Genomic DNA, 16,574 nt, shown 5'->3' with positions numbered 1-16,574 from the left:
GGTTCGATTCCTCAGCACCACATAAGCAAAAAGAAAAAAGCCGGAAGTGGCGCTGTGGCTCAAGTGGTAGAGCACTAGCCTTGAGCTGAAGAGCTGAGGGACAGCGCCCAGGCCCAGAGTTCAGGCCCCACGACCGGACCCCCCCCCAAAAAAAATATCGTGGTCCTCATTTGTCCCTAAAGCAAGGTAGGTGACAAGCTAAGGGTCCGTGATGTCTGCCACAGGTTCCAGTGGCATCTGGGGACAGACAAGGCACACAACCTGGGGCACAGCCAGGGTCTGTGTGTTCTGAGTATACACATGGGGGGGTGTCTGTGAGCCAGATGAGTGTTTTGCAAACACTACTGGGCACAAGACTGTGGGCACTAGGTGGCACTAGGTGGGCACAAGACTGAACACTGCCCTGGGATGAGCACTCCATGGGGTGATGGGCGGGAGTTCAGTCTGACAGGAAGTGGGGGCCATGGGAACCCCGGGGTGAGTGTGTGGGTCTTCCTGACCCCTAGGGCCTGCTGGGGGCAGGGAGTGCTTAGATATTTGTGACAGGGATATCCCAGCATGCATCTGCGTCTCCCCATATGTCCCACAGTGTGGGTGGCCAAAGTGGGTGTTCTACAAGGGTCCTAAGAAGCAGAAAGAACCGGACAGTGTGGCTCATGCCTGTAATCCCAGCTATTCAGAAGGCTGAGATCTAAGCATCCCAGTTCAAAGCCAATCCTGGGCAGACAAATCTGAGACCCACTTCTCCCTCACAATGAACCACCAAAACACCAAAGCAGAGTTGTGGTTGGAGTGGTAGAGCGCTAACCTTGGATGAAAAAGTAAGCAAGAGCGAGAGGTCCTGAGTTCAAGCCCAAGTCCAGACAAGAAATGAAAAGAAGGCAGAAAAATGTCTGTGGCTGGCACTGGGGGGGGACTCTGTCTAAGATGGTACCCCTGGGGTACCCAGATGACCAGAGGGGGCACATGGAAAAGGGTGTGGTTCTTCTGCACGTGTATGTGTGTGATTCTGAGTGTGTCACCCAGGTTGGCCTGTGGGGCTGTGTGTGAGCGGGAAGGAGGGAGGGGGCTCTCTGGGGCCGTAAGGTTGTACATCTGTCTGTCTGTGTGTCTGTCCTTTGGGCTTGTCGCCATAGTTGGCCTGACCGCTGCCGCCGGCCGCCACGGAGGGAGGGAGGGAGGACGCAGCGGGGCCTGGGGAGGGAGGGAATCGATATGTCCTTAAAAATTCAAGGGCTTCTCGTAAACAGAAACTTTTAACACCGGTTAAAGTTTCAGCCTGTGAGGAGGGGGAGGGGGCTCCCGGAAGGACAGGGCAGGTCCAGGAGTGGGGGGCATGAAGCAGAAAAGGGCTCCACAGGGGTTCAGAAAAGGGGTGATCTCGATTGTGGGGTGCAAGCATGGGGAACAAAGAGGAGCCAGGAGGGGAGGGTGGGTAGGAAAGGGTCTGGGGGCTTCAAAGGAAGAGGAGGCGGAGACAGGTGGGCTTAGCAAGGCTTGGATGTCCGGCAGGAGAGGGGAGGGGAAGATATTTTGGGGATCAGGGTGAGGGGACACTGGCTGTGCTAGGACCCTAGATGAATCTGGAGGCTGGAGGCTTGGGGACCTCTGTGGGTGTGGGCGTGGGTGTGGGTGTGTGCATGCACGCGCCAGTGCTAGGTCTGAACTCAGGGCCTGATGCCATCCCTGAGCTTTTGTGCTGAAGGCTAACACTTGAGCCACAGCTCCACTTCTGACTTTTGTGGTTGTTGTTTTGGTTTTCTTTTTTTCTTCTTTCTTTTTGGTAGATAATTGAAGGTAAGAGGCTCCAGGACCTTCCTGGCCAGTCTGGCTTCAAACCACAATCCACAGATCTCAGCCTCCTGAGTAGCTAGGGTGACAGGCGTGAGCCATCAGTGTTCAGCTTTGAAGATAGGTTTTGGGGGCTTAGTGGCTGTAGGTGAGGGGACACTGGGTGTGCTGGGCACCTGTGTGAATCTGGCAGGAGGCTTGGGGGCCTCTTGGGAGTCAAGGGGGCTCCTTTTGTCCTTCTGCAAACAGCAGAAGCCCCCCAACCCCCATCCCACCTTGTCTTTATGCTGACTCCACACAAAGCCCCCTCCTCACTGCCAGCTGGGAGGGCTCCCATGGGAAGGCAGAGAGACTGCTGGGGGGGGACACCCCCACTTTCTCCTTGTGCCCCCCATAGCCCTGATCTTAGGGCACACCTGGCCCTGGAGGGATGGAGGGGGGGCTGCTGTCAGGGGGCTTGGCACAGCTGGGGTTCCACAGCTGGAATCCCCCCGCATTCCTCCCTGGCGGAGCTGCCCACCTGGCCGCAGCTGGCAGCAGGTGCGTTCTTTGCCATGCAGGTGTGGGGGGAGGGGGAGGCGGGAGAAGTAGGCGCATGGCACTACCTGGCTAGGATGCCAGGAGCCGTGGTGGGGGAGGGCTGGAACATCTGGGCTCTGGCAGCTCTGTCCCGGGCCACGGAAGGTGGGGCAGGCAGAGCCTGGGCCCCAGGGCTGCTTGGCAGCTGGTCAGGCCTCTCGGGGAGGTGGGCAAAACACTTGGCATGGAGAACTAGGCTGTAGGTGCTGCCAGGCTGAGAGAAAGGGGTGTTCTGAGTCTATCTGTCTGGCAGGACTGGGATCCCTATTTCCTAAGAGGGTCCCTTTGCGTAGCCCTGCAGACCCGGGATCCTAGCCTTATATCCACTGCCCCCCCCTTCGGGGCTGAGAGCCCCAAACTGGGACTGGGTGCAGATTCCCATTTCTGAGGCACACCTGGCAGGACTCTCATGGCCACATGGCACACATGTGGGGACAGGCAGAGGGCTCCCACGCCACACCCACTGGGGTCTCAGCAGCACAGGCAGTCAGACACGGAAATCCACCCCTCCCCCTCTTCTTCCGCCTCCCCTCCTCCTCCTTGTTTTCCTCTCCTGCTTCTTCCTCCTGTTCTCCTTTCCCTCCTCCTCTCTCCCTCCTCCTCCTCTTCCTCCTCCTCCTCCTCCTCCTCTCCCCAGCCAGGGTATCACACAATGTACAGAATCACATACACACAGGACACATCCACGAGCCCCCACACCTTCCAGCACGCGTGCACGCGCACACACACACACACACACATACACATACACACACACAGCCCCACAGAGAGTTCTGCACAGATCTTCCTACAGCCACCCACACTGACAACCACCAAGCCAGACAGGTCACACATGGACATGTTTGTCCTCACAGAGGTCCCCATCGACACTGGCTCCATGAATAATAAAGACACACACACACACACACACACACACACACACACAGACCCATCACAGACACTTAAACGTCCTCAAAATCATGCCTAACAAAGCACACAAAAAGTCACCCAAGGACAGGCTGGGGGCGTGGCTCCACCGTAGGGGGCGTGGTTCCACGGCAGGGGCGTGGTCCCTTGCTGGGGCGTGGCTACCACCGTATGGGCGTGGTTTATAGCAGGGGTCTGGGGACGTGGCTCCAAGGTAGGAGGTGTGGTTCCTGAGTAGGGACTTGGCTCGCTGTGGGGGCGTGGCTCCACAGTAGGGGCGTGGTTTCGTAGTAGAGTACTTACCTAGCTTGTGCAAAGCCCTGGGTTCCATCTTCAACACCTAAAATCGTTACTTAATTAATTAATACCATAGCTAGGCATGGTAGTCTCTGTCTGTGATCCCAGCTACTGGTTTGACTGAAGATCACAAGTTCAAAGTCAGCCTGAGCTACCGAGTGAGCCCCTAGCTCAGAAGTAAAATTAGAACTGGGGATGTGGCTCAAATGGTAGAGTGTTTGGCAGTGCGAGGTCCCAAGTTCAAACCTCAGTACTACCACCACGGCATAAAACAGACTTCATCTCAACCAATAAGAATTGGGAGCAGTGGTGTCTGCCTGTTGCCTTACCTACTCAGGAGAAAGATTCAGGCCAACCCAGGCACAAATGTAAGAGCCCATTAGAAAAAAGTAAAAAGGTCTGAGGTTGTGGCTCAAGTGGTAGAGCACCTGCCTAGCAAGCTTAAGGCCTGAGTTCTGGTATTTTCAAGTAAATAATTTTCTTGCAGTACTAGAGTTTGAAGTCAAAGCTTTATGTTTGCTAAGCAGGTGCTCTACAGCTTGAGCCATATTTCCAGCCCCAATAAATGAAAGAAAGAAAAACAATTGTGCCAGTACTAGAGCTTGACCTCCTGATCTCAGCTTTTTCTTTCTTTTTTCTTTTCTTTTCTTTTTTTTTTTTGGGGGGGGGGGTCAGTCATGGGTCTGAACTCTGGGCCTGGGCGCTGTCCTTCAGCTCTTCAGCTCAAGGCAAGCGTTCTACCATTTGAGCCACAGCACCACTTCTGGTTTTCCGGTAGTTTTCACTGGAGATAAGAGTCTCCAGGCTGGCTTTGAACTGCCATCCTCAGATCTCAGCCTCCGGAGTAGCTAAGATTACAGGCGTGAGCCACCAACCCCCAGCAGCTCTCAGTGTTTTCTAGCTACTGGGAAGTCTCAGCTCTGAAGGATCAAGGTTCAAAGCCTGAAGCCAAACTCCTTCTCTAACCAACCAGCAAAAAAAGCCAGACTGGAAGCATGGCTCAAGTGGTAGAGTACAGGTTGAGCAAGTAAGCAAGTCCTGAATTCAAGCCCTGATACTGGCACCAGAATAAATAAAAATAATGTTACTTCTGAAGAACAAGGACTCTTGGTCACATACAAAGTGATTTTGCACCCAAACACCCCCAAATCAGAAATGAGGACACATAAGCCATTGACAGCAGCTGCACAGGCGGACACACACACACACACACACACTCACACGTGCTGCTCAGCCAGCCAGGGCCTCCTCTGGAGTTGGGGAAATATTTCATTTGCAGTCAGCCTGAGGAGACCCACCCGCCCTGGAAACCTGGCCGTGGGTCTTGAATGAGGCCTCTGTGTGCGGCCACTGGGGCGGCCGCCTCTCTGCTGTCTCAGGGTGTAGGTGCCAGAGGGGGTGAGGCCACACTTAGTCCAATGTTCAGCCATGTGTATTAGGTGCTGGGGCCCAGAGCCTTCCAGGGCTACCTAGCTACAAGCCAGAGCCCTCCCCCGCCCTCCCTCCCACCCACCCACCCACCCAACTTGTCCCTGCTGTTTCCAGAAGCTACTCCCCAAACCTAAGGTTAGGGAAGGAAGACAGAGGGGAAGAACAGACTGTCTTGGTGGGTATTATATCTGCCTGTGTCCCAGCTCAGGCCGATGACACTCCAGCACACCCCAGGAGTCCTCTCCATCCCTCTGATGACGTCTGAGGTGGCCGATGAGCAGTCCCAATCTTTGGTCTAATGGCATCAAAATAGATCCACTGTCTGGCACCAGTGGCTCACGCCTGCCATCCCAGCTTCTCAGAAGGCTGAGATCTGAGGATCACAGTTCAAAGCCAGCCCAGGCAGGAAAGACTTTTATCTCCAATAAACCACCAAAATGCCGGAAGTGGGGCTGTGGCTCAAATGGTAAAATGCGAGCCTTGAGCGAAAGCTCAGGGTCAGTGACCAGCGCCTGTGTTCAAACCCCAAGACTGGCACCAAAATAAAAGCCATTGTCAGGCTTCAGCTCCACGCAGAGTTCCACAGTATTGACTGGGCCGTCCCATGGTGGCACCCCACTGTCCCCCCCATGTAGCTACAGCAATGCTGCATCCCTGTGTCCGCACGAGGCCGCTGGCCGGCTCCGGCAGCCCCACACGCTCCCTGCAGCTGTGTCGGCCTTGCGGCCACGCAGAGTCACCACTCCGCGAGGTCACAGGCAGGGAAGCCGCCCCAGGGTGGGGCCCACAGCTGTCCCAGATCCCAGGAAGCCGGCTCGCAGGCACAGACCACTGCTCAAAGCCACTCCGATGGCACATGCCCAGGGTCTCCCTGTGGCAAGTGACAGAGCCATGTCCCTCCCATGGCCACAACGCCCACAGTCCCCCCTGGAGGCAGACAAGGGCATCCTGTCACAGGGCCCCTTAGCCACCCCAGCAAGCCACCAAACTTGCTGATACAGCCCTCCCCCCCCCACGATTGTCCCTAAGTCGTCCCCCCCATCTCAGAGCCTGGGATAGAGCGACTGACAGCCCCTGTCTCCCCTCTGGAGTAGAGTAAGCCTAGCAGGGCGGGGCTCATGGAAGCGCAGCTGTTGGTGGTGGGTGCCAGCCCCCATCTCATGAATATTCATCAGCTGGGGATCTCCTGAACCTGTAGGGAGTCTGAGGTCCCAGGCAGCTGGGCACCCCTGTTCTGTGCCAGGAGCAGGAGGCACTCAGGTGAGGGGGGCTCTGCGAGGCCCCCACCGTCCTCAGAGCGCACAGCCCATTTCACACACGAGCTTGTGAACACAGACCTCCTCACACTCATACTATCCACACAAATTCACAATCGCACCGACAACACACACACACACGAGCATGTAAACAGACACACACACAGTCACATGAACTCACAACCACAGCCTCCCACCGCACTCACACACCCTGACACACACACACACGCGCCCACAACCACCCAGACACACATCATTACATCCAAACCACACCAACACCACAGTTCCATGCCCTGGGGCACCGTCGCCCCCAAGCCCCGCTGCAGACAACCGCTCTGTGTGTGAGTGTGACGCCCCTGTCATTTCACGGATGGGGAAACCACGGCGCCCTGTCTTTTCACGGATGGGGACACTGAGGCACGGGCTCCCTTCTGACTCCCAGCAGAGGCTGCAGGCGCGCGCCCCCTGCCGGCCCAGCCTCGCCAGAGCGCGCGGGGCGGCGGCGGCGGCGGCGGGCGCGCGCGCACGCGCGGGGCGGGCGCGCGCCTGACGTAACCATGGCATCCTCTTGGCACGCGCGGGGAGGGCGGGGCGGGCGCGTTGCCATGGCGCCGGCGGGGCCGCGTGAATGGGGCATTGTTCACCCGGGCGCCCAGGGCCCAGGGGCTGCTGCTGTCCCGGGACCCACCCGGATCCACACACCTGGAGCCGCGGCCCAGGGAGGGGGGGAGGCAAGGGGGAGGGCGGAGACGGACAGAGCTCGAGGTGCGGGGCCATGGCGGCAGAGCGGTGGCGGGAGCCCCGCGCTGAGGAGTTCGGGGGGCGAGAACGGAGATAGCCAGCGGGGAGGCGACGCGGGAGAACGCGCGGGGAGACCGCGGGGGCGGGGGATGGAGAGCCGGACCGGGGGGCCATCGCCCGTCCCCGCACCCCGGGACTCCCGCAGACACAGTGACACCTGGCACACGTGCGCGCAGACACACCCACGGCTGTGCCCGGAGCCAGGACCCGGGCCGGAGGGACACGCTGTCTGTCCCATGAAGACTTTGGCGGGCCTGGGCGGCACCTCCACCCGCGGAGCGCAGACTCGGGCGACCCAGGCTCCCCGTCCCCCCAACCCTCTCGGCCTGACACCGACACCGCCTTCCCTGCCCCCTCCCCCGGATGCTCGGGGTCCCCTGGAGGGGAGGGGTGTGGATCGTTGGGGGTGCCGGGTGCAGTTGTCCGCGTTTGAGCCCGGGGCAGCTGATGGACACGCCCGTCTCCCGCCGAGGGAGCTGAGGCCCCGCCCCACCTCCATGGAAAAAATGGTTGGGTCAAGCCAGGCCACCTCGGGCCTCGGACTCTGCCTGGTTAGGTCAGCCCAGTCCAAATCTGGGCCAAGGGTGGCCCCTGGTGGCCATTTGCGGGCTCTGCAGCCATTCTTCTGGGAGGATCCGGTGGTGGCCCAATGAGGAGTTCTAGGCCTTGAGGAGCCCCGGCATGGAGCAAGCCAGGAATGAGAACCCGGAGCCAGAACGCAGAGCCCGAAATACAGGTCCCCGGGGTGAAAAATCCATCCAGATCTTCCTTGGGACTGTGGATGTAGCTCAGGAGGCTTTGAGTTCCTCAGCACCAAAAAGGGGGGTGAGAGGGGGGCTGAGTACCAACGGCTCACACCTGTCATCCCAGCTACTCAGGAGGCTGAGATCTGAAGATTGTAGTTCAAATCCAGCTCGGACAGGAAAGTCCATAAACATCATTTTTTTTTTTCCGGTTGTGGGTCTTGAACTCTGGGCCTGGGTGGGGCGGTGTTCTTCAGCTCTTCAGCTGAGCACTCTACACATGAGCCACAGTGCCACTTCCAGTTTTCTGAGTGGTTTAATGGAGATGAGTTTCACAGACTTTCTTGCCCGAGCTCGCTTTGAACTGTGATCCTCAGATCTTAGCCTCCTGAGTCGCAAGGATGACAGGTGTGATCCATCGGCACCCTACTCCAAGAACATCTTATCTCCAATAAACTACCAAAAAGTCAGACGTAGAGCTGTGGCTCAAGTGGTAGAGTAACAGCCTTGAGCACAAAAGCTCAGGGACAGCACCCAGGCCCTGAAGCCTCAGAATCAGTGCCAAAAGAAGGAAGAAGGAAGGAAGGAAGGGGAAGGAGGGAGGGAGAGAGGGCAGGAAGGAGGGATGGAAAAGAAGGATCCAGATTCCAGTGATCCCAAACCCCAGAATTCGGATTAAAACAGGCAGGATCTGGAATCTAAAGATTTGCCATTCCATAATCCAGACCCAAGAACCTGTACTCTTCAATCTAGAGCCCACAAGTCTAAAACCCAGTACAAAGAATTAGAGCACTGGACCCAGAATCCAGAGCCCGGAGCCTAAAACCTAAAGACCAGCTGGCAAAATCTAGAGCCATTAAGCCCTCCTGGGAACTCTCGGAACTGAGGGAAGCTTCTGCTCAGAGTTCTTGCCCGAGACCCTGGGTTTCATCCCCAAACATGCACTCCCTCCCCCGCCCCCCAAAAAAGAACTCTAGATCTGAGCAGGGCAGTTGTGGTTGCTGAGAAAGGTACAGACTGTGGGGGGGGGGGGGAAATACATATGGATCATTCCCTGACACGCACACACGCACGTGCATGCACACACACACACACCACTTTGAAAGGATTCCACACAGAGCTCCTACACCCCTAGACATGTAGCCTGTAACTGTCAGATGAACAGCCCCCACTCCCTTGGGTGTACACCCACACTCACCCAGGGTCACCTACAACAACACAGGTGCACACCCTGCAGGGTCACCCAAACAACACACCCTCATCTGCACCCCACCTGCCACAGCTGTGCCCCCACCTTACGACTCCTAGAGATATCCGGAACCCCACAACTCCCAGCCTCCCCCCCCCACCTACACACTTGGAGAATTGTAGAGATTGAATTGGGTGTGTGCCTACACACACACACACACACACACACACACACACACAGTCTCCCTCAGTGCAGAGAAAATCCAGGTCTTGACAGCCAGGCAGCTTCCTGGAAAGGGGACCCACTGGGGACAGGGCTCACCGACACCCCCATATCAACCACAGCCCTCCCTCCAACCAACACCTCCCCCCCCCAGCCTGGCCGGCTGACGGGCTTTAATACAGATGCCAAACTCATAATTGTAACTGAGGGTGACAGGTCACCTTGAGCCCCAGATGCTCGCGCAGTGACAGATGGCGTTGGCAAACCTGATTAGCGGCCCCCCATGCCAAAGCCTGTGGCACCTGCCTCCCCGCCCCTCCCCCTCTCCCCCAGCTCTCATTACCCACCCATTACTGGGCCTGGGGAGGGGACGGGGGGGGGGGAGCGGCTGGCACTGCCCGGGAGGGGGCAGGGACTCTAGGGGCCCTCTTGGCACCAAGGTTCCCAGCTGGTTTTCCTGGCTGCCAGTAGGTGGGTACAGCTGGGGGGGGGGCGGGCAACCACCTCCTCAAGGCCAAAATGGAGGAGCCAGAGTTTGAGTTTCAGCCTTCAGTCGCTTCCTGGGGGGCTTGACCACAAACTGGGGAGACAGGAGGGCGTGTTTCTCTGGGAGCCCTGACCACCTCTCCCTCTTTCTCCTCCCCTGGGCTCGGGGAGCTCGTGGGAACCCTCCCTAGGCCCGTTCCCAGCCCCCCCTCCAGCCCGGCGCAGGGGTCAGAGGTGGTAGGTTCCCACGCCCCAGTGGCCCATCTGTTTCCTCCGTGGGGCCCCTCCTGCGCACCCTCACCTGGGCCTGCCTTCCTGAGTCAGGAAGAGGAGCGCCCTCCCCCCAGCGGCCCCGCCCCCCGCAGCGGCCCCGCCCCCGCAGCGGCTCCGCCCCCAGAGGCCCCGCCCCCGCAGCGGCCCCGCCCCAGCGGCCCCGCCCCCAGCGGCCCCGCCCCCAGCGGCCCCGCCCCCAGAGGCCCCGCCCCCGCAGCGGCCCCGCCCCAGCGGCCCCGCCCCAGCAGCGGCTCCGCCCCCAGCGGCCCCGCCCCCAGCGGCCCCGCCCCCAGCGGCCCCGCCCCCCGCAGCGGCCCCGCCCCCGGCGGCCCCGCCCCCCGCAGCGGCCCCGCCCCCAGCGGCCCCCGCCCCCTCGGGGGGGCATTTGAAGGCGAAGGCTGGCGGTGCCACATGTCCTCCTGTCGATGCCAGACGCGCCCATCTGCCAGAGCCCTGCTTCCAGCCGTCCGCAGCCAGGCCGCCCTGGCACGCAGCAGGGCCGGCCGCAGCTGGGCGCGGGCCCCCCACGGCCCCAGCTCGGGAACCCCAAGCGGAGAGGACAACACGCGCACGGCAGCGACTGACCCACATTTATGGCTCTCGTGGAACGACAAGCTGGCACGGGGCTGGGCCGGGACGCAGGTGCCCGGGAGGGACGTCAAGGCAGCCGGGGATCTGGGGAGCCGGGAACCGGCTGGGGTGGGGGGGGTCCATTGGCCGGCTTGGTGCTTTGGTATCCTTGGGATGGGGTCAGGGCCGTGGGTCCAGATCTGGGTGGGACTGTCTGTCCTCCCTGGAAACCCGGAGTGTATCTTTGACTGATTCTGGAAAAGGCCACTGGGCTCAGTGGTTAAGATTGAAACTCAGGCTGGGGGCGTGGCTCGGTGACAAAGCGCTTTGCTGAGCACATGCCAGACCCCGGGTTCCGTGCGGCGGGGGGGGGGGGGGGGGAGAGAAAGAGAAGAGAGAAGCAATACGAATCCCAGCTGTGCCACAGACGGCTGTGTGACCTTGGGGGAGTGACTGACCTCTCTGAGCCTAGCATCTTCCTATGTGTCATAGTTTGGGGCTAACCCTATCTCACTGGGCTGTGTGGGTGACGGGCGGGGGTGGGGGAGGCTCACAGGAGAAAGCACCCGTCAAAAGCTTTACCCACGACCTACACAGTGATTGATCAGCCAGCCCGAACGATTGCTATTTTTCTCTCTCTCTCTTTGGTGCTTGGGATGGCAACCGAGGCCAGGGTGCTAGGCAAATGCTCAAGCTGGAAGCCACGCCTCCTGCTTCTAGGCCACGCCTTACTGCTGAGCCACGCCCCCACGGGTGAGCCACTTCCTATCAGTATTCAGTGCCCTCTGAGCCACGCCCCCAAGGCTGAGCCACGCCCTCAACAGTGAGCCATGCCCCATCCGTATTCCTTGCTTTGCCTGGGCCACGCCCCCACGGGTGAGCCACGCCCTGTCTGTATTCTGTGTCCTGTCTGAGCCACGCCCCCAAGGCTGAGCCACGCCCCCAACAGTGAGCCACGCCCCATCCGTATTCCTTGCTTTGCCTGGGCCACGCCCCCACGGGTGAGCCACGCCCTGTCTGTATTCTGTGTCCTGTCTGAGCCACGCCCCTAGTGCTACGCCACGCCCCCAGCCCACAGAGAAGGGGTTTAGGGCTGCGTCTCGTGTCCCCACGTCCCCCCCCCGCGGCGCAGGGTGAGGGCTTCGGGGGGCCGGTGTCCATCTGTCCTTGCATCCTTGGTCTCTTAACCAAGTCGTTCCTCGCGCCGGTTGACGTCATGGTCGTCGGGATCCCTGTCTCTGCCGTCTGTCGGTCCGTCCCCGACGCGCGGGTCAGAGCTTGGGGACGCACTGACACCCCCGGACCAGCTCGGTGGACACCTTCACCCGCCGGCGCCAGGCTGGGCCGCCCGCGCTGCACCACAGCACCACCGGCACGCGGCGGCGGCCCGCCGGCTCGCAGCTGCTGCTGAGGCCCCGCGCGGTGGCGCCCGAGCCGGGCACGTAGAGGGAGGAGCATCGGCCAAAGCAGAGGCGATTGCGGATCCGGGCAGGGGTGCAGCCGGGCCTCGAGAGAATCTGGGGACAGAGGAAGCAGGAGCTGGGGTGCCCAGAAGCCGCACCTTCCCACTCCCACCCCACCCTGGCAGACACGGGGCGGGGGGCGGGGGGAGGACCGCCCAGGGCGAGTCGCCCAACCTCCCAGCCTCTGATTCCTCACCAGGAACCCAAGAAAGGCTCAGGTGTGTGTGTTGGCGGTGGGGGGCGGCTCACACCTGTAATCCCAGCTACTTAGGAGGCTGAAATCCGGAGGATCTCAGTTCACCACCAGCTTACGAAGAAAAGCCCATGAGACTCCATCTCCGAAATAGGTAGCCAAAAGCTGCCCTGGAAGCATGGCTCAAGTGATAGAGCGCCAGCCACGAGCAAACAAGGCCAAGTTCCTGAGTTCAAAACACACACACACACACACACAACCATACTATGTTAGGTAGTGATTTGTATTTCAACAATACAAAGCAAGAAAAGAGAGAAGGCAAAATAATATCAAAATGAACTCCAAGCAATAACAAGAGGTTTTTCTTCTTTGTTGCTGTTTGTGTTCTTTTTGTCTAGTTTGTTCATGTGTCTGTCTTTGGGAGGTAAAGGGGAAGTACAGAAATGGAGGGCCAAAGGGTGAACAAATGCAGCCCTGGTACTCATTAGACACTACGTGGAAAATGAACTCTGCAACTTGTGGGTAGGGATGCGAGGGGAAAACTGGGAGGGAGGGAGAGAAGGGGTGACATTGTTCGAAAAGAAATGTATTCAATACCTGACTTATGTAACTGTAACCACGCTGTACATCATCTTCCCCACCCCCTGCCCCGGCCCCCATCCTGGAGCTTGAACTCTGGGCCTGGGAACTGTCCTTGAGCTAAGTGCTCTACCACTTGAGCCACAGTGCTACTTCTTGTCTTTCTCTGTGATTAATTGGAAGTAAGAATCTCACAGACTTTTTCTGCTTAGGCTGGTTTCAAACCACAATCCTCAGGTCTCAGCCTCCTAAGTAGCTCAAGTGGTCGAGCACCAGCCTTGAGTGAAAAAGCTGAAAGACAGCTCCGAGCCCTGAGTTCAAGCTCCAGCACAAAATAAAGTTAAATAAGATAAATAAAAGATGGAATTCATGGAGTGCTGGAGGACACTTGAGTCAGGTGTCCTTGTGCGCCCTCTGGTGGCCAAATGGAAAATCAGCCGGAGGAAAAGGGGTGTCCAGAAGTGGGGGAACAACCACTCTGACTCAGCAGCAGGAGCGTATGCCCCATGTTTTGTGTCAGTCCTGGGACTTAAGCTCAAGGCTGTCCCTGAGTTGCTTTTTTGTTTCTTTTTTTCTTCTTCTTCTTTCGTGGGTCATGGGGCCTGAACTCTGGGCCTGGGCGCTGTCCCTCAGCTCTTCAGCTCAAGACTAGCACTCTTCCACTTGAGCCACAGCTCCACTTCTGGTTTATTTTTGATGGTTAATCAGAGATTAAAGAGCATCAGGGGCTGAACATGGATGGCTTACACCTTTAGTCCTAGCTATTCAGATGGCTGAGATCTGAGGACTGTGATTCAAAGCCAGCCCAGGGGCTGGGGGTTTAGCCCAGCGGAAGGGTGCCCACCCGGCGCTCACAAGGCCCTGGGTTTAGTCCTCAGCCCTGGAAAAAAAAAAAAAAAAAAAGCTACAAAGCCAGCCCAGGCAGGAAAGTCCCTAAGACTCTTTTCTCCAATAAACCACCAGAAAAACCAGAAATAGTGCTGTGGATCAAGTGGTAGTGTGCTTGCCTTGAGCTGAAGAGCTAAGGGACAGCGCCTAGGCCCAGAGTTCAAGCCCCATGACTGATTCACACACACACACACACACACACACACACACACACACACACACACACACACACACACACACAGAGTCTTACAGACGTTCTTGCCAGGCTGGCTTCAACACTCCATCCTCAGTGGGATCTTAGCCTCCTGAGCAACTAAGATTACAGATATGAGCCACCAGCACCAGGCCTCTCTCTGCTCCATTTGAAGAGGAAGCTGAGGCTCCGCACCATTTAGGAGGAGAAGACAAGACCTGGATTTCACTCTGGGTCTGGGTCCCCACCGCTCCCCTTGGTGCCATCTGGGATGCTGAGGCCTGGCCCTCTCCTCCCTCCCCTCCCTCCAGGCCACTCACCTGGATAAAGGACACAGCTTTACAAGTCTCACGGGTCACTTCCCGTGGGTCCAGGGGTAGGGACACAGCAGGGGCCACTTCCTGCCCCTGCCGCAGCTGGCTCGTCCTCAGCTGCCTGGATTTTTGCAGCCCCAGGAAAGCCATCCAGGTACCAAAGGACGACCATGGCTGCAAGGGGTTGACCCAAGGCCGGGTCTGATTGGTAGCAACCCAAGACTGATGGGGGTTCCAGAATCCAGGCCTCCCCGAACTTGTGGGCAGCCAGACCCCGCTAAGCAGGCCCAGGAGAGGGATCAGCTGATCGCAGAGCATCTGTTTGGCTGGCTGGCTGGCTGGCTGTTGGGACTGGGCTCAGGGTCCCTAGCAAGGGACCCTGCTGTCCATCTGGTGTGTGGAGTCTGCACCCTCTTGAAGAAATGGCTTTAAATCATTAGGACCACCTGGGCAGCAAGGGCGGCTTCTGTGAACTCAGCCTCCAGGGGAGGAGATCTGAGCCTGCTGGGTTCCCCAGCTCCTCCCTGCCTGCCGGGGGGTCCCAGGGCTGGGGCTGCAGTGTGGGGGTTCCAGGAAATGAAAGCAAATCCAGGGACAAGGGTTAAGGGTGTCCCAAATCCTCCTCCCCCAGGACAATTTAGCAAAATGACACTCTACAGCCAAGGTTGTTGGGGGGGGCGTGTTTTAATATTTATTTGTAACTTCTTAGCTGTGCAACTTTTTTTTTTGTTTTTTTGGTCCAGTTGTGGGACCTGAACTCTGGGCCTGGGCACTATCTCTCAGCTCTTCAGCTCAAGGCTAGCGCTCTACCACTTGAGCCACAGTGCCACTTCTGGCTTTTTTCCTTTTGCTTATGTGGTACTGAGGAATCGAACCCAGGGCCTCATGCATGCAAGGCAAGCGCTCTACCACTGAGCCACCTTCCCAGCCCTTAGCTGTGCAACTTCAGGCAGATGCTTTAACCACGCTAGAGCCTCAGCCCCTTCTTTGGGGTTTTATAATTATTATTGTGTATATGTGCTGAGGCCTGAATTCAAGGCCCCAGACTCTTGCTTGGCTTTTCTCTCAAGACTAGTATTCTACTACTTGAGCCACAGCTCCACTTCCGGTTTTCTTGTGGTTGTTCACTGGAGATAAGAGTCTCACTGACTTTCCTTCCTGGGCTGCCTTCGAACCTGGATCCTCAAATCTCAGCCTTTTCAGTAGCTAAGATCATAGAGCATGAACCACCGGAGCTGGGATATTATTAATTTTGAAGCCTGGAATTCCTGATCTTCCTGCCTCACCTTCCTAAGTACTGGAATTACAGATGTGCACCACCACACCTGGCTCTTTCTGTAATATTTAGTTGATAATAATTCATACCTCTGATTGTATCTTAGGATTGAAAGATAATTTTAAAAAGGAGATTAGATGCTGGGGAAGAAACCCCTGGCTTTCTGCATGAGAAGCAGGTGATTTATTTTGTGTGGTCCAGTCCGGGGGCTTGAACTCAGGGCCTAGGTTCTGTCCTTGAGCTGTTTTGTTCAAGGCTAGCACTTTACCACTTGAGCCACAGCTCTACTTCTAGCTTTTTGTGGTTAATTGGAGATAAGAGTCTCACAGGCTTGGGGTTGGGAAGGTGGCTCAGTGGTAGAGTGCTTGCCTTGCATGCATGAGGCCCTGGGTTCGATTCCTCAGCACCACATACGCAGAAAATCCCGGGAAGTGGCGCTGTGGCTCAAGTGGTAGAACGCTCGCCTTGAGCTGAAGAGCTGAGGGACAGCGCCCAGGCCCAGAGTTCAGGCCCCATGTCCCACAGGAAAAAGGAAGGAAAGAAGGAAGGAAGGAAGGAAGGGTTTGCATGCAGGTGCTGCAATTTTTTTTTTCAGTTGACTGCAAAAAAAAGTCATGAAAAACGCGATGATTTCAAAGTGTGAAGTGCTAGAATGGGCCTGTGACTGGCAGGGTGACGGGCCTCTGTCCTGGGGGTGGGGGTCAGGGCAGGCCCTCTGGGAGGAGGTCAGAGATGGTGCTGGAGGCGATGGGAACTGGGCCGTGGGAAATGCGCCCCGCCGGGTGCCCGGCTCCGAGCGCCCCGGGCGCCTGCGGGGCGGGGCGCAGCTCGCACCCAGGTGAGGAGCGGCTGGGCGGCCCGAGGCCGTGGGAAGCGGCGGGGCGGGTGGGCGGGGCCCGATCGGGGGCGGGGCCTCGCGGGGGCGGGGCCTGCCCGCGCGCAGCCTGCAGGTGGCGCGTCGCGAGGCGCGCTCGCCCTCTGGCGGCGGCTGCCGGGACTGCTTGGCGGCCTCAGGCGGGACACCTGCCGGGGCCTAGCAGCACCCCAGTCCTTCCTGCTGTTGTCCGCTGCACCCGTTCTTTCTTTCCTTTTTTGGGGGGGTGGGGTTGGTCGTGGGGCTTGAA

The 16,574-nt window shown here is 58.3% G+C and overlaps 1 protein-coding gene across 1 annotated transcript; it reads right to left on the bottom strand.

Annotated features, from left to right (window-relative positions):
• Window positions 1-11,815: 11,815 nt before the first annotated feature.
• LOC138808819 (DAN domain family member 5-like) lies at window positions 11,816-14,492 on the bottom strand. Its single transcript, XM_069995027.1, has 2 exons — window positions 14,181-14,492; window positions 11,816-12,061 (listed from the first exon to the last, which is right to left on the bottom strand). Exons 1-2 carry the CDS (start codon window positions 14,490-14,492, stop codon window positions 11,816-11,818), a joined length of 558 nt encoding a protein of 185 aa, XP_069851128.1.
• Between the last annotated feature and the right edge of the window lie 2,082 nt (window positions 14,493-16,574).

This window comes from Dipodomys merriami, unplaced genomic scaffold (genome assembly GCF_024711535.1).
Source record: "Dipodomys merriami isolate MVZ:Mamm:240054 unplaced genomic scaffold, mDipMer1.0.p SCAF_477, whole genome shotgun sequence".
In the NCBI taxonomy this organism is placed as follows: Eukaryota; Metazoa; Chordata; class Mammalia; order Rodentia; family Heteromyidae; genus Dipodomys; species Dipodomys merriami.
The sequence above is the reverse complement of the archived record's forward strand: the minus strand, read 5'-3'. Positions and strand labels throughout refer to the sequence as shown.